At 41.6% G+C, this 18,067-nt stretch overlaps 1 protein-coding gene across 1 annotated transcript; it reads left to right on the top strand.

Annotated features, from left to right (window-relative positions):
* The first annotated feature begins 2,458 nt into the window (after positions 1-2,458).
* On the top strand, positions 2,459-18,004 carry cnnm1 (cyclin and CBS domain divalent metal cation transport mediator 1). The gene is made up of 10 exons (XM_072391000.1): positions 2,459-3,975; positions 8,064-8,207; positions 9,983-10,123; positions 10,415-10,584; positions 10,782-10,881; positions 12,646-12,791; positions 13,291-13,534; positions 14,663-14,767; positions 15,239-15,334; positions 15,702-18,004. Exons 1-10 carry the CDS (start codon positions 2,505-2,507, stop codon positions 15,779-15,781), a joined length of 2,697 nt encoding a protein of 898 aa, XP_072247101.1. The 5' UTR covers positions 2,459-2,504; the 3' UTR covers positions 15,782-18,004.
* Positions 18,005-18,067: the final 63 nt, after the last annotated feature.

Genomic DNA, 18,067 nt, shown 5'->3' with positions numbered 1-18,067 from the left:
AGTTCCTAACATGATTTCACAGTCCAGATGTAACTGGGGGCGCTGCGTAAAGAACAAGAAACATCAAAGTGCATTCTCTGGTCATTTCTCTGGAGCGCGGAGCTCCACTCTCCCCGGCCGGTCAGTGGGAGGAGAGGTGGGTTTTATAAGGCCACTGTTGTCTCACAGAAGAAAGCATGAAAAAGATGTATTTCATTTTATCTTTTTTTAATGTTTCTTAAAACACCAAGAAAATCCAAAGCTATTCATGCAACTCAAACCAGAGGTTTTGTGATGTACAAATAATTCACCTTAACGTGTATATCTAACGTCAAGTTACGCCCCTCCCGAGTGTCCGGTATTCTAACATTATGACTCACATAATACGCATAAAGGATGTGCCTGAGCTGAGAGTCATTCAGCAGATCCAAACGTTAACTGCCTGGTACAGCTACAGCATGTCACTTTGGAGGCTCAGATTGTTTTTTCCTGCGAACTAGAAATAAAGATTATCTCAAGAAAACATTATGTGTTTCAAGAGGAAGTCCCATGTTTGTTCCATGAATGTCGACAAAGCATGTGCTGTTATTTATCCTTTGTGTTGTTTTACGGATATGTTGCACCGGTTTTACAAACACTCAAATCCTATAGACCAGAACTGCCCAACACTGCTGGCGTGAGCTGCTTAATTTATTTATTTATTTATTCAATTTTTTGACAGGTTACAGAATTTGATGTAGATAAACTCTGTAAAAGACTCCCGATTACTCTGAGCTCTGGTGCAAAGACAAATGACAAATGAGCAGCACTCACACTTCATTTAAAAGTGGAATTAGACATTAGACTATAGCTATATATATCAATATATAGAGATATATATATAAAGTAAAATCCTTCCGCTGCCCTTGTTTTAGGGCCAATTGAAATCATTTGGGAAAAAGAAAAAGAAAAAAAACAAACGTTCTCAAGTTTAATTAAAGTTTGATTTTCTTCCCCCCTAAGTTCTGTTTTTGAATAGAAAATAGAAAACGAACTCGGTTTTATTATGTTGCCTCTGAGGAAATCCACTGACACACCAATGATATACAGATCGATTAGCTGTAAAAATAAAAAAATAAATAAATCTGAAAAAACTAATTTCATAATGTGATAGACTCTTAAACGTGAGCTCTGCTGCCGACAGATGTTTTATGGAAGGAAAACTCCTTTAGAAAAATACACGAAAAGGACCTGTGGAGCAACGCGAGAGATTTTCGTTTGTCAACTCGCCGTCTTGTCTCCTGTGGTGTTGCTGAGACCTACGGGCAAGCAGAGAATTACGTTGTTATTGTTTTCTTTTCTTTTTTTCTTTTTTCTTCTTTTTAAAGAATGACCCACATGTTCCGAATGTCTGTCTACTTTAAGCCAAACTTAAAACTCTTCTGACCCATCGTTGGGATTCCATTGTACGGACAATTTTTTTTTCTTTCTTTTTCTTCTTTTTTCTTTTCGTCTTCTGTTATCTCTCCTCTAACAGATGGAAGTGCTCCTCTCCAAAGCGTAACCCCCACCCCCCCACACCCCCCAGCAGCGCCCAGCAGCCGGAGGACTTCTCCACAGTCAACCACTCAAGAGGAGCTAATCAATGAGCAGAAAATAATGATATTGGTAATAATGCCAATAATCATTGTCATTATTGATAACAACAATTATCATTATTATTATTAGAACGATTATGATGATGGTGATGATACTGAGAGAAGAAGCAGAACTTTGTTTATGCCTTTTGTAGGTATTCCTGAACTTTTTGATTGAAATAACAAACCTTCTGATATCCGCATTTGTTACTGTGTGGAAATACTAAGAACAGAACCCGTTCATACAGCCTGTCTTCAGTATGTAAGACATATCTTATGGGATCGTCCATTTTAAAGGTGCAGGATCAAAATACATCCTTTATAAAACGAGCGGGGAGGTTAAAAAAATGTAATCGTTAATGAATGCTATCAAAACCCTTTTTTTCTTCTCTTTATTGTAATGGGATAGAAATGAATCTGCACGCTTTAAGTCAAGCACTGATCAAGTCAGAACTCTTATGAGGCAACACATACACTGCCTTTCGCGGCGGGTTAAAACGGAAACAGGTGATAATACTGCCATCTAGTGGAGACCTCAAAACAAGAGGAAGGAGGCTTAAGATGAGCTATGTGATACAGCGCTTTTCTGTATTGGCTTGGCTGTATTCTGTCATTTCTCCTTTCGGCCATATTTGAGCTTTTAGAACTTTATGAAATATGCCTTTACTATTTAGCCTGCAGACAATTCTGCCATAGTTGTAGGACAAGTGCTGAACCACATTAATAATTCAGTACTGGGCACTTCCTCCCCTTCTAATTTTAGAAAGCAAGTCGGGCACACGTCAGTGTTTGTCATTTATATTTCAGCTGCCCCCACCTCCCCTATCTGAATCTTTGTCTCCCTCAGTATAACTCGCCACCCAGCTGCTCAATCTATCCCATCAGCACACCACGTGACCCAATTCTCCCATGTCCTTCAGCAGTTCATTCAGCATGATGGCTGCGGATGCTGCGGATGCTCTCTGCTGCATCCTGCATCCGCGCCGGTTCCCTCTTCTCCTTCTGATCATCACCCTCTCTTCCCTCCTGGTCCCGACAGCAGCGCTGCTCGGCGTCCGGCCCGAAGACACCCAGAGCGGGGTGCTGTCCGTGCAGGACGGAATACTTAGAGCGACCGAGGGAACCCGCTTCATGCTGAGGGTTTACTACTCCGCATCCCCAGGATCCGAACATCCCAACAGCCTGAACATCAGCGGCAGATTTGAAGCCGCACTTGCCGCTCCGTGGATTGCGTTCGTAGAGGAGCCAGGTGGGGACAGCGGCGATGCGGACAGGCGGCTCCGGTCCAGAGGGAACCCATGTGAAGAGGAGAATGCCCGGAGCTCTGATATCGAGCTGCTGGGCTCTTTCAGATCCTCATCAAGTCACAACTCAGTTTTGGTTGAGCTGCTCGCCAAAGACCTGCGCAAAGATGAGGTAATCAAATACTACTCCATGTGCGCGTTTGATGGTGTGAAATGGGAGCACTTCGGCACCAAAGACTTCTGGTTAGCAGTGGTGGAGAGACCTCCAGAGGCAGATGCTTGGCTCCAGGCAGGGGTCTCAGTGCTCTTGTTAGGACTCTCTGCTCTCTGCAGCGGTCTGAACATCAGCATGCTAGCTCTGGACCCCGTGGAGCTGCGGGTCCTGCAGAACAGTGGCACAGAGAAGGAGCAAAAATACGCACGGAAAATAGAGTCAGTGCGTAAACACGGGAACTACATCCTTTGCACTGTGGTGTTGGGTAACGTACTAACAAATACATGCTTTGTGGTGTGGATGTGTCAGATTTTAGGAATGACTGCTCTCTCAACTGCCTCATGCACTTTGGGAATATTCTTCATCGGCGAGATCTTACCTCACTCTGTGGCGTCCAGGCACAGCCTCGCCATCGCCTCCAAGACTGTCTGCGCGACCCGCTTCCTGATGCTTGTGTTTTTCCCCATCGCCTACCCAGTCTCCAAAATCCTGGACATCATGTTGCACCAAGAAATCAGCAGCTTCTACACCAGAGAGAAGCTGGTGGCCATGCTGCACGTCACAGACCCCTACCACGACCTGGTCAAAGAGGAGCTCAACATTATCCAGGGAGCCCTGGAGCTCAGGACCAAGACCGTTGAAGACGTGCTGACACCGCTGTCGGACTGCTACATGCTGTCGTCGGATGCCGTGCTGGACTTCTGCACCATGTCCGACATGATGCAGAGCGGTTTCACCCGCATCCCGGTTTATGAGAACGAGAGGTCCAACATCGTGGACATCCTGTTTGTCAAAGACTTGGCCTTCGTGGATCCTGACGATTGCACGCCTCTGAAAACAATTACTCAGTTTTATAAACATCCCATGCACTGCGTCTTCAGCGACACGAAGCTCGATGTGATGCTGGAGGAATTTAAGAGAGGTAACTCAACTTTAAATCATCCAAGAGCTCTGGTCTCTGCAAATTATCTGCATAGCTCCCTGTGTGTCCTTTGTTTTCATATGTCCAGAACTCGTGCATGACTTATGAGTAAGAAGCCAGTGTTGAGTGTGTGAGGCGCCATATGTTTTGGAGCAGTCTCAAGGTAACCTCCTGCCAGCTAGGAGTTAAATGTCCTTTGAAGTGACTCGCACTTAAAAACTACATTTTCAGTGCAGAAGTCAATGTATACATCAGTCCATCGGCTTAAAGTGGGCCTGCCAGTAAAGCCCTTTGATCCCCTGAGCAGTGTGAGCCATATGTGAAATGTGATACTGTGTCACACAGTGGGTTTGGTTCAGCCAGAGGTTAGAGACTACCAAAATCCAGAATGGAGTTATCTTAAGAATTTATGTGATGAGAGATTGAAGTAATTTTCCCATGACAGCACTGTGAACTTCATGTAGCCTCAACACCCTTTCGTGCTGCCCCTTTCAACATGTATATCAGCTCCAGACTTTGCCGTAATATTGAACTGTTCAAAGGGGAGCTTTGCGAGATTTTGATTTAGCTGGAATGGCAATGGAGCCATTGAATATCCCCACCACCCTTTCTCTCTCTTACTCACATGTCTTGGTTGATAACAATCATTGCTGATTGATGGTATTGCAGCACTCTGTCACTCACAGTGAGAGCATCTGTTCACTATTCAGCAAAAGTGTGTTGCATCCCTCTGGGGACTCTATTCAGACTTGATAATAGCATTTAACAAGATTTAGAATCAGCACTCTGCAGCAAACAGCTCTGACTACTCCGCTGCCAGTATATCATAAAAAATAGTCTACGAGAGGCTACTGGAACAACCGTTATGTAAGGATTTTCATGGCAGTGGTTTATGTTGTTGGGGTTTAGATGTAAATCTCTTTGGCTAGCAAAGAAAGCTGAATACATGTCAGTCGGGGGTGGCAGTCAACTTTATCAGGCTCATAAGTTAAGATTGCCACTCATAGGTCAGTATGTCTACTGCCTCATCTAGTTCAGGATTACGAAAGATGGTTTTGGTCAGACTCAAGCAATCCACTGGCTGATGTCTAACCCGTGATTTCCAGGTTGTCTGTTGCTTGTGTGTTATTTAGAAATAGTGTGAAAAGGTTCACAATGTTAGTGTGCGCTTAATTGCCAGCCCACCCTGACTTTGAAGTTCCCTCACTCTGTAGGTCAGAGCCGTCCAAGCCTGCGGAGAAACCATGAAAAATTCAGCTCCAACCTTTGCCTTCCACTCCTGCCTATGTACTCTGGGATTAAAGGCTCCCGCTGTTCAGGAAGCCTGGCTGGAAGCTGTGATGATGTCTTGCTGAGAGGGAAGATGGGCAGGAGTTAGGTCTGTGTTTGAGCAGAGAATAGAAATGCCACCAGTTAATTAAGGAATGTCAGGGAGAACAGCAGAAGAAAGATTGTGTTCTTTTAGGATTTGTACAACTGACTTTCTTTGTTTGTTTTTCAGACTCAGAACTTAGACGCTGTAAATTCACGCACTAAAGAGCTCGCCCAGGGCTCAGAGTTGATTACGAGATGCTATAAAGAACCTCGTTTCCAATGCAGTTAGATCATTTGAACTCTATGAAAATAGTACAAAGGCAGCTAATCAAATGTTGAGACAGCATTTATTTTTAATTTTATGGCAGCAACACGTATAGATTTAAAAAAAGAGGTTGGGAAAGGGACATGTTAACCACCATGTTGCACCACCTCTTCTTTTAACAACACTTTTCATGTTTGGAAACTCAGGAGGCCAATTACTGTAGTCTTGAAAACGGAATGGTTCCCCGTTTTTCCTTGATATCGGATATCAGCTGCCTCCTTTGTCATATTTCTCATTTCATCATGCCCCAAATATTTCTAGTGGGTGATGGGGGTGGATTGCTGGCAGACTGGTTTAATGCTCAGATTCCTATACAGAACCAATCTGTTACAAGCGAGAGTGTGCAGAATGTAGTTTTTGCATTGTCTTGCTGAAATATGCTATAATGATGCCAAATGTGAGGATGTCCCCTCTCCTCTGTAATAGTGCCTGCGATTTCCAGTAAGAATTTCAGCATTAGATATTGTCTTTGTACTATTTCCATTCAAATATATGCTTTTAATGTTTTTGTAATGATTGTATTCTGTTTCATTTACATTTACACAGTTTATTTTAAACAGGCTTGTATATAGAAGTGGGCTTGTCTGTAAATGAAAGAAAAAGCTGAAAATCAGTCATGCCCTCAAATGAAAACTTGCAAACATTTAATTGTCTTGTGGATGATCAGACTATTCCTCAGGATGTAGGGGCCCATCTGGTCAGTGATTAGGAGATGACTTCATGACCATAACCTGCATTTATGAAATGATGCAAAATTCTGCTAAGCCTCAAAATAGTAAGATTAGGAAACAGTACATAGTATAATCCATATGAAATCCCATGGAGCTGTTGGTGAACAGTGAAACAAAAATCAATCTCTACAGGAAAAAGAAAATGGAAGGAAAAATAAAGACGGGTGAAATGTGTGAATTGAATTTATTTTGCTTTTTTATTTGTAGAAATTGAATTAATTTACAGTGGATTTTGATACATGAAGCCAAAATTAATTTTCTGGGGGAAAAAAAGGCTTCAAGATGTTGGCCTGAGTTTGAACCAAATTTAGGCAAGAGTTGTTCTATGTGCGCACGTGTAAAACAGGCATGAAAATGATTTTGGCAGAGACGAACATGAACAGTAAAACATTTCCTTCTGTGCATGCTCGTAATGTTGCAGAAAATGCAAAAACTATATACAAACATATGCACTCTATCTAAAAAGACATATGGTTTTCTTCCTTAGACGGCAGGAGTCTGGAAAACTGTTAGAGCAGAGATATTTGCGAAAAGGACATCTACGGAGGACCTGGCTTCACCCCATGCATGTGTGTCTGCATGTGTGAGTCTGGCAAGTGTGTGCCGTTCTGCGAGAGTGTTATGTAACAAATGAATGATGTAATGCACTGCCCGAGTGCATCAGCAACCGAGGGCAAATCCTCCTCTGATTCACCTGTGCTCGTCAGACAAGCTGACCCGAGCACTGAGAGCAACCTTGCTGTCTCAGTCAATCTCACACAGTTACAGTGTGATATGCAGGGACGGGTGCCTGTCAGTCAAGTTTTTTTTTTTTTCCACTGTTGGTCAGGATTAAAGCATTTGATCCATTTTATCTCCTGGCAGTGATCCCCTAAATCGGCCCATCTCCTACAATATGAGCCACTGATTTTGTTCAAAGTAAGGCTGGTGATTGTTTGTATGTCTCTGGTAAAAAAAAATCTGAGCACAAGCGACATTATAAATGTGGTTAGGTAACTTTGCTGATCACCAAACTCATTTTGTGTTGATGGTAGAAGAAGGAGAGACTAAATATGAGGACAAAGCAAAAAATATTACATAAATGCACACAGTAAATGCTGCAACAGATTTTTTTGTTTAATTTCATCTACATCTTGGTGGAATAACTTCTTTTTGCTGCAACTCGTGCAGCAGTAATGTGTTACTCCTCTTCTCTCTTCCTTGGGATATTCAAGGTTTGTGGCAATGTTGAGTTCTTGTCACATTGGCTTTATCAACTACACGCAGCACTGCTGCTAGCGAGCTGTGCCATTTTATCTGGCAGGCTTGTCGTGCTCTGCTACACATAGTGAGTAGGGCGACTGTGTGGGAGGTTTACTCATGGATGTGTAAAATGTGGATGTGCTGTGTTTACAGAAGTGGCAGCAGCATGGGCAGTTAATTCAGCAGATGCAGGCATCCCTGATTGCATAATCTCGGCGTTTAAGGGTCAAATCTTCAAAACTGCAGAAGAATCTGCAGACTAATCCCTCAATTTTTGCTTTCTTGTCATCTGGGAACTCACAGTGAATAACGTCAAATTCAGCCTCTGAGGAAGATCCTTCCGTGTGATCCTGGTCTCAAAGTTTTTCTTATCCAGTGACATTGCCTCTCAACCCAATGCATGAGCAGCTTTGAGCTTGATTTCACGTTTTGAAAATGTTTCACTTTTCCTTTTTGTTTTTTTCATATGAATGCAGGTAAGTCTCACCTGGCTGTGGTGCAGAGGGTGAACAGCGAAGGTGAGGGAGACCCTTTCTATGAAGTGATGGGCATTGTCACCCTGGAGGATGTCATTGAAGAGATCATCAAGTCTGAGATTGTGGATGAGACAGATCTGTACAGTATGTATAAATACAATCCTTATCAAGCCCACAGGATTAGCCTTACTCTTGTTATTTCTTGCTGTCATACTCAATTGTTTTTTCCAAGTTTGTTATCGCAGCTGACAGAGTGTGTTCAGCTCTGTGGTCCACGATATAACTGGAAAATTCTAAAAAATCAACAGCCTGGATTTAAAACAGGATATAGTAGCTCCAATTCCCCAAAAAGCTTGAGCTCTGTGTAAAATGTCAATTATAACAGAACAAAGTAAACTTATGAAATTGAATTCAAAAAATGTAAAAATCCCAGACATTTTACTATTCCAAGAACATGAACTCATCTTGCATGATGCACTGTCTTGGTGAAATACACAAAACCTCCCCTGAAAAAGACTGGAGGGACCGTATGTTGCTCTAAAACCTGTACAAGCTTTTAGGCAATGATGGAGCTTTCCAGATGTGCAAATTTTCAGTTCCATGGGCTCTAATGCACCCCCATACCAGTTAGAGATACAGGCTTTTGAACTGAGCACTGATATAAAGCCAGATCCTTTGTCCAGATAGTCCCACTCCTAATAATTTCAAATGAGCTCTGGAACAGAGAAGACATTGATATTTGCATTTAACCTTCATTTGTGGACAGGGAGTTTGTAATAGTAAAATCTGGAAGTGTTCCTGAGACCCTGCAGTGATTTTCACGACAGAATTATTAATGTTGTTGTCTGAGGGCCCGGATTTCTTGGAAGTCCAATACTGATTTTTGGCTGTTTCCCCTGCATACAGAGATGTCACCAGATTCCCTGAATCTTTTGATTATATTATACAGTCTAGTGTGAAAGATACACTGCTCAGTCTTTGAAAATTTACTTTGAGGAACATTGTTCTGATATCTCTGCATGATTTGTTGACTTAGTTTTTTTCCAGATTGCTTAACCTCTACGCATTATTACATTATAACTCTGCCTCCATAAGGTGCTCTTTTTATTCTCAATATCATATACTCTCCTGTTTTCACATCAAATTATTGATTCCATCTTCCCTGCGCTGTTGTCCCCATCTACTTTCTGGTGCATAATTAAATAATGTGCATAAATGACCCCGCCTAACACATAATAACCATAATCCGCTTAATTTTAATTGGTTGGAAAAGCTCTCAACAGATAAGCCTCCAAATGCCAAACTCTCTTAATTTCATGTCTAATCTGTTCTGTAATGCCACAATTGTTGTATCATGTTTTACTGTTCAAGTACCACAAAACCCCCTCTGCTGGAAAGCAGGAACTTGAAATTTGAAGTGTGCTCCCAGTTTTAATTACATGCAGAGTATGTCACTGGTGCACCTGTGCCAGAATTAATCATTTTTTTCCTCTTACGTGTCCGCATACGTCTGTGCGTCTGCTTGTGTGTGCGTGTTTGTGTGTGTGTGTACATAACGCAGGGAGTTATCGCTCCAGACTTCGTTTGCAGGCTTTTATAGAACCAGCTGTTCCTATTGCAGCTTCACTGAATTTAATGGATTATTATATATATATTTTATACGTCTGCCATTATCGGAGAATGTGTCAATTTTAATAGTCTGAGATGCTCACAGCACTAGGCAATCTGTCTGCAGCTGTATAAAAATATCCAAACCGTGCAGCATATACAGTGAGATCAGTGGCATATTTGAAAAGGCGTACCTGACCAGTAAAAAAAGTCTCATATTTACCTTCCTCTTCTTCCATGTATATAAAAATCTTAAATCTGCTGTGTGTTACTTACACTTTTAATGATTTGCAGTCTGTGTGTGTTAATAGCGGACAATAGGACCAAGAGGCGAGTGTCACACCATGAAAGGAAGCAACAAGATTTCTCGATCTTCAAAGTGGCAGAAAATGAGCTGAAGGTGAAGATCTCTCCCCAGCTGTTGCTTGCCACACACCGCTTCTTAGCTACAGGTAATTTTGTAGAGCAGGGTTCTTCAACCCTGGTCCTCGGGACCCACTGCCCTGCATGTTTTCGATGTTTCCCTCCTCCACCACACCTGATTGAAATGATCAGCTCATCATCAAGCTCTGCAGTGGCCTGATAAGGAGCCATTCATTTGAATCAGGAGTGTTGGAGGAGGAAAAACATCGAAAACACGCAGGGCAGTTGAAGAACACTGTTGTAGAGGGTTCCCAGAGTGGATGAAATGATAGTGAAGACATGCAATGGGCAACATGTGTGTGTTTGTATCTGTTTTGTAGAGGTGGAGCCTTTCAGGCCGTGTCACCTGTCAGACAAGATTTTGCTGCGCCTCATCAAACATCCCAGCATTGTGCAGGACCTCAAGTTCAACCCCAAGAACAAACATGCTCCTCAACACTACCTCTATCAGAGAAACAAACCTGTGGACTATTTCATCCTGATCCTGCAGGTAAATCAAACGCACAAAGTGGTCGTGAAATTGTGAAACTATAAGTGACAATCGCTTGTGTGCTTGATGTTATAACATTGTTTTTATGCATGTCTCTTGTGTCAGGAGCTCCATTAGATGACTAATCAAAGCACTTTTCACATTGTAAGCAAAAGGCTCAGACCGAATCCATTAAAATGGCTGTGTTCACATTGCAGGGACGAGTGGAGGTCGAAATAGGAAAGGAGGCTCTTCGGTGTGAAAATGGAGCGTTTTCCTATTATGGCATGCCAGCACTCATCCCACCCCTGCCTTCTGGTAAGTTTCTGCAAGCAATATATGATTCTAGAGGACTTAATGAAGGTTACAGGGAGGATAACTGCAGCACAATCAGGAGTGGTGTTAGTAGTGGATGGTTGTACTACCTAAATGACACCCAGCGCCTGTCAGCCTGCAGAAGCTGTGGGAAGAATGTAATTAAGAGAAGTGATTTCAGAGAATTTCCCAGTGGAAGGACATGACCTGCAAAGGATTAGATGAAATCCAGCTAAGACTGCAAAGCAAGCAGAAAGCCAGTCACTTTCTCTCATTTCTGAGCACATTGGAGCACATTTTTAATGTCTGATCCTCAGGCTGAACTCATTGAATATTCAAGAAGTCCTTCTTAGGACATTACGCATTTAAGAATTTTCCCTTAAGCAGCTTCAGAAGTATCATGACTAAAAGCAGCAGGTTTTACATTTTTCCCAATCTCTTTTGACTCATTGCTCTCTAGTGTATTTGACAAGAATAGCATCTGTTACCATTTAGCTGGGCAGTGCTCAGGTGAATGACAGTATTCCGGTATTTCCTGTGTTTTTATTCTTATGGAGACATCCCAGTTTCGCACCAGAATGTGTGACAACTGCATTGCCCCATCGTGCAGAACATAGCAGTCTTTTTCAGCAAAGTAGTTTGAGTCCTGTTTGACCAAGCACTGTCCAACGATTTTAAACTTTTCCAATTCACTGTTCCTTGTCGTCGGTTAGGACTAGGCATACAAATTCATGATTAGGTTTAGATATTCATAAAACAGTGGGTCTCGGTTTGCATCACCTAAACACGTTTCTGTATAAAACGATAGGAAATTTAAAATGTTCCACCTTCCATTTCACAGTTTCTGAGCCTCTGTTGTGTCAGTAGGTTGTTTTGGACATGTGGGAATTTTTTTAAGACTGGGCTGATTGCGCATATTTATATTTATACAGTTAATCAGCATGTTTGCATTGAAAAAATACAAAATGACTAAGAAATAAATGGACAGGTTAAGGTACAGCGGGAGAATTGTATCTTTTGATAAACTCTTTGCGGAGAAATAAGTTCCAAATACTGACACCATCAATTGCCAAATGTGAAGTTTTCTCAATTTCTTTCAGATTCATCTTGAATTCATTCTTTTTTCTTTTCTTTTCTCATTTATCTATACACTATGAAGAAGCATGTACCATTCACAGCTGAGCTCTGGTGCATCCTACCTATGACAGATTCTTCTTCACTGGAGTGCACTCTCGCTCAGTGGAAATGAACAGTAGTCTATCCTGGATCTTACTTTTTTTAAAAGTATTTTTAAGTGAAAAACAAGTGAGAAAAACATTGAGAGTATTTTTTTATAAACCAGCAAGGAGGGAAACAGATATCAGAAAGTCACAGGAACACTTCTGCTGCTTTTAAAGTGCCTAAAAGCACAGCAGCTTTCATCAGTCACAGTGTTTGGGACTTTCTAGACCTGGCTGTATAGTCAGATTGAGTGATTAAGGAAGATGGTTGCAGAAAAATATGGTGCAAACCCAGTCTGAATCTGGACCTGAACACACTAGAGCAGGAGAGACTTAAACAACTCAAAGGTTTGAATTGTAATGGTTTTTTTTTTCTTTTCATTACGTTAAAAAGAAATCAATTGTTTTTGGAGACACAAAATGTGGAAGACTTTAAGGAGCCAAAATCTCTCTAGATTAAGTACATTTGCTCTATCTGACCAAATTTGAGCCAACAGAGATGATGTACAACTAAAATAATGTATCCGTTCTCTGTTTCTCTGTTCAGCTCACAGGTATAGCTCCCGGGGCAGTGGCCTGAACCAGTCAGATTCATTACTGAGCGGAGGCAGTGTGGGTCAGCTTACAACAGGAGGAGGGGTCTATTTTCCAGACTACTCTGTCCGACAACTAACAGACCTGCAGATCATCAAGGTTACAAAGATAAATACCCAAACACAACACATGAAAACTGACATCATTATAAACTAAATCAAATCTCCAGTTTCCTGTCATTATAAACTCAATTAAATCTTTAATTTCCTGTACACTGTGGGCCATAATTTGGGACCACAAAGAAGAAACTACACTCTTAAGCTCCCTCCTTTAAAATTCCTTCTTTCTTCCTCTTCTGCAGTGTTTTTGCCTTTGATATGTCATAATCCCCGATTCTGACTGAACACAGACATCCTGTCTCTCCACACACTCTCCTTCCTTTAATCACTGGGAATAATTGAGCTCCATTTAAAGCATGAATATATTTGCCTTATATGATGGATGTGCTCCCTCCCTTCACCTCCTCTCTCCTTTGTCCAAATAGAGCCCATTTTTCCTCCCACCTGTCTGCACACAGGGTAGATGCTCACGAAGGCAGCCAAGCATCCAAAAACAGATGCAAAACTGATGATAAAACTCAAATTCCACATGCCCACAGATCACCAGGAACCATTACCAGAATGCCCTAACAGCCACCCGGATGGACAGCTCCCCTCAGACACCAGACGCTGTGGATCCTGAAGCTAAAAGGAGGCCTCCTGTCCCAGAGGCTCGCTCAAACAGCATCGCCTTTCCCCTCATGAACACACACACTCGAATGGGGTTGGCACGCCTTGCACACCTTCATCCCCACGGTGGCCTTCGCAACACCTCCCAGCTCAATGAAAGAAACCGCATTGTTCGTAAGTAGTATACGTGCATACACCATGCAACGATAAGCCAAACGAACAGGATACAGAATTGTGTCTTGAGGAGGTTTTGGTATCAGTGCTTACATCATGCCTCAGTAACTGATTAGTTACTTCACTGAACATGAGCACTTGAGTCTCAAGGCCCCAAATGTTGTTCCAGATGTTGTTTGACATAAGAATCTTGAGTAGGTTTTGAAATTTTTTTGTGACTTGTTTTTGTTCATTTTCTATGTAGCGTAAGAATTGTCACAAATAACATCTATTGACAGAAAATTTCTGATTTCTTGGCTCTGTTGCTCATTCCCATCAAAAGACTAACACCAGTAAGACATAAGCAGAGCACGATTCATTTAACTATTTGTCACTGATACAATGACAGAAATGATAGAATTAATCAAACTGGGTTGAATGATAGAAGAAGCTACGCACAGAGACTATTGTTCAACAGACAGATCAGTGTTAGAATTTTGGCTATTTTGTTGAAAATTTTCAGAACTTTTACAACTTTGAACATCAATTCATTTGAATGATTTCTCACTATATGTATGACATAGGCCTGAGCAGGTTGTACCCCGCCTCTTGCCTAATGACAGCTCTGATAGGCTCCATCTCGACCCCCACCCCCCTCTGAATTAATAGGATGAAGCGGGTATAGAAAATGAATGGATGCAAGGATGTATGACATCATTAAAGAATGATTCTTATTTACATCAGGCACCTGTAATGGGTCACTTACAAGGCTGGTGCAAACGTGGCCTCAACAGATCTGTGCTGGTTTCAAGGCTTATGGGATTTTCCACATACCATCTGTCTTGTCTATTCAGTATTTGTGTTTCTCTTTGTGTCATTAAGAAAAATGACTGAGCAGATGGCTTCACTGCTTGTCAACAAAAGAGTAGTTTATACCATCAAAATTGTTGCTTAAGCACAACACAACAGATTCCACCGATTAAATCCTTTCAGCTGGCAGAACCTCATCTTTAGTTGCGATTTAAATCTTCACTCCTAAATAGGACACTGTTATGTTTAACCTATGGTTGGACCCTAAAGGAAAAATAAAAATGTGAATCTCAGCTTCCCTCGATAAACAGTCACAAACATTTAATTTTGTCTTCACAGGCAGTAAATCCGACGGGCAGAGGAGTCCAAATGATGCTGTGTTCCTTCGCTTGGATGAAATTCCCTACATCCAAGAGGACCGGCCAGAAAGTTCTGCAGACAATGGTAAGTACTGCTCCAAATGTTCCGCCTTCATGTTTCAGCCAGTAGCATTAAACCGGATAAATGATTTAAAACCACAAGTTATTTTAAGAGTTAACACAAAAACACTTTTTTTAAAGGTGGGCTAATGGACTTTTGGAAGAAGAAAAAATGCAGTTATGCGCAGCTTTACAAAATGTTCATTTCACATGAAAAAAAAACCATCTATATTCAGTAGTTTATAGTCTGGAGTTGATATCCTGAGACAGCCGCAGAGAAAGTAGCTATAATTAAGTCTTGGCTTTGAAAGCCTCTGAGTCACCAAGTCTCAGTTTTAACTCCATAAACCTTTGAAAAGCCGTCACCTACAGTAAAATATTGATTCGTCAAATGCTTAAAAGAATGCTTTATTTGTGAAGATGCACATCTACTACTATTACTACATCATTTGACGAATAACTAATTAACAAGGCTGCTCAAAACTGTCTCCTGCAGATGTGCCTACGGAGCCGTCCACCTCTCCCTTCATCAGCTCTCTGTCTCTGTCCAGTTCCGAGGAGAATATTGGAAAGAAGCTTTTGCGTAAATTAAGTGAGTGAGCAATTTCTCATGAACACCATTACCACGGCTCACCCACACACGCTGTCAGATGTGCCTGAACTTATCTGTCAGCCATAGCAATAGTCCCAAGTGTATCTTAGCAACGGGTGATGTGTCATGTCCCTCTCCACAACCTGCTGCTCACTGCAGAGCACGTCCTCCAGATGCAGCGGCCTCCATCGGCTCAGATACACGGTTCTATTCTTCTTTTTAGCCGTTTGTAGCAATCGATTGATGTTGTGTCCGTTCATGACAAATGTGAAACAGATTAAATAAGATTTCAGTGAGAGAGCAAAAAACAAGCATCTTAAGCAGCACTGACGCATCAGGGTTTCAGCATGCTCTCCTCTGTTTCTAGGTAACAAGAGGAGGAAAAAGTCTCGGGATGAAGAAAAGAGTTTGGCGGAGGAATCAGAGCAGCCGCCGGTGACGAGCTAACACAGTGACTCAGAGGAGGAGGGCTGAAGCACGCATCCTCTTCCTCTTTCTCATTCGCTGGGTACCCTCATTAACTATCTCCTCTTCAGGCTCCCTTAAAGCTCTGACTCATCTCCCACAGGAGACTGAGCCATCATATCTGCTGTAGCCATCAATAAAACTCAGGACCCCTCTGACACACTTTGACCCCCCGCTCTGCCTGATTCTGAGAAACTTGGACAAATCTGAACATCAAAGTGATGGATTTATCCAGCCTTACCCTGAACAGAACGGTCTCCAACTGGTTTTAATCGTGTTTGTAGTTCAAGGTGAAAACCTTGTCCACGATACCTTTTTATGGTAGTTGTATCCACAATTTTACAGCTTATTTGTAACATTTTAGAAACACCGTATTAAGCAAACCTCTCAGAACCCGACAAGGGTCCGAGGCGGTATCTGAGCCAGCTTTGACTTTTTACTTGATCAAACATAGAATATGATATTTCTTTTTCAGAAGTCACAATGTGGCAGTTTCCACACACTGAAAATGTTTGCACAGGGAACTGTCCTGAAGTTGCCAAAAGGGCGCCACCTACTGCCAGCACAACAGAACACACAAGGCTAAGAGGATAAAGCTGCCAAACCCAAGCACAGGAGCACAATTTTTACACCAAGCTGAACAAATACAGTCACAAACAAAGCCATAAAACGATCCGTTCTCTGCTCGAGAGACTGCTTATTGAATGAGGTGGATGCATAATGTAGGAAAGAAAAAAACATAGTTTCTTACCTGATTTTCATAGAGAACTGTTAGGATTACCAAATGAAATTTGGAGATAGCAATGCATGTCATCTCAAACACTGTAAATTACTCAAATCTAGCAGCACACTAGCGCATATATTTAGAAAATGCCGCATTCCAATTGAAACGCGTGTTTCTTACATATGTAGGAAGTATGCATATACATACACAAAAATACTATCTGTTTTGCATGTTCTTGGATTAAGACAAATTAAGACGTATTCTCTAAATATGTAGCTGCAGAGACACACTTTTATTTTTTCTATCGAACAAACATCCTCTCCCTACCTGCTTTCACCACAACCTACTTTCTTGGTGTTTTAAAAAAAAAACAAAAATCCTAAATTCGATGTTTAACCGTGTTCAGTAAAACACTGTCAGTAATGCTGATGAATTTCATCACCTCCATTCAATATGTATCTGTGAGTTTTATATGTGCGGTTCATCTCTTACAGGGTCAGTCACTACAGCTGCATACACCAACTGAAAATAAGCTAGGAGGATTTGGGAGTTTGGGCTCTCTGAGTATGGGGATCCCGATCAATAATCTAGAAGTAGCTGCCTCTTGCATGTTTGTTTATGCTGCTTTTAACGTAGACATATCCCCATAGGAAGCCCTGTCTTACCAAATGCATGCTTATGTAAAAGGTCAGTGAATATATATAGTGGGATTTTACCAATTTGCACTGCATTCTCCCCACAATGTGAGGTTTTTAGTTTTTAAAAGAAAAAAAATGATCAGACGCAGCTGTAGATTTTGAATCTCGCGTGGAGTGCGGCCTCAAGTTTAAGTGTAAATACTTCAGGGGGTTGCTAATAAGTCACAATGGGACGAGGCTGCAGCGTTGTGTTGAAAGCAAATTTAAAGCCATTCTTCAAAAACGTCACGTACAACTGCAATAATGAAGTGAATATTTGATTTATTTCAAAACGTCCACGGTGAGCCAAGCTGTTCTGCATCTCCAAATCTTGGCTGGTACACAGCTTCACCAAACAGAAAGGCAGAGACTTGACAGACGAAAGCAATACGACACACACACTCTGACGTCAAGCCACCGCCTCCCTCCAAACACTCAATCCCACACAGGTGGTGTTTGGGGACACTCAGTGATTTCATTCTTTCTGCCTGGTAAGGCTGCGTAAGCACAAAGGATAATGCACTGCTAAGCTCTTCGAAATGACACCGCCATATACACAGAGCACCGAGGGGAAGTCTGTTGATCTGACAGAGACTCTGAGCAGAAATGAAAGAAATGAAAGAATCTGCAGTGGGTTGACATTACTTTATATTTGTAAGGAATGGTATGCTGTTTGTTTGGGATACACAAGCAAAGTTACATTTTGTATGTAAACTTCAGATGACTATATATGCTATCCAGATATATGAAGATACGTTACAGATGATCTAAAGAAGAACTAATTACATTATTAATAAATTTACTGAACAATCAATCTCGTCTTTACTTTCTTTCCTCAACAGATGTTTCCTTAATATAAAGCTTTAC

The sequence above is a fragment of the Leuresthes tenuis genome, unplaced genomic scaffold, assembly GCF_036924035.1.
Source record: "Leuresthes tenuis unplaced genomic scaffold, fLeuTen1.0.hap1 SCAF_8, whole genome shotgun sequence".
NCBI classification, from domain to species: Eukaryota; Metazoa; Chordata; class Actinopteri; order Atheriniformes; family Atherinopsidae; genus Leuresthes; species Leuresthes tenuis.
Note: the sequence above shows the minus strand (reverse complement) of the source record. Positions and strands in the feature narration are given on the sequence as shown.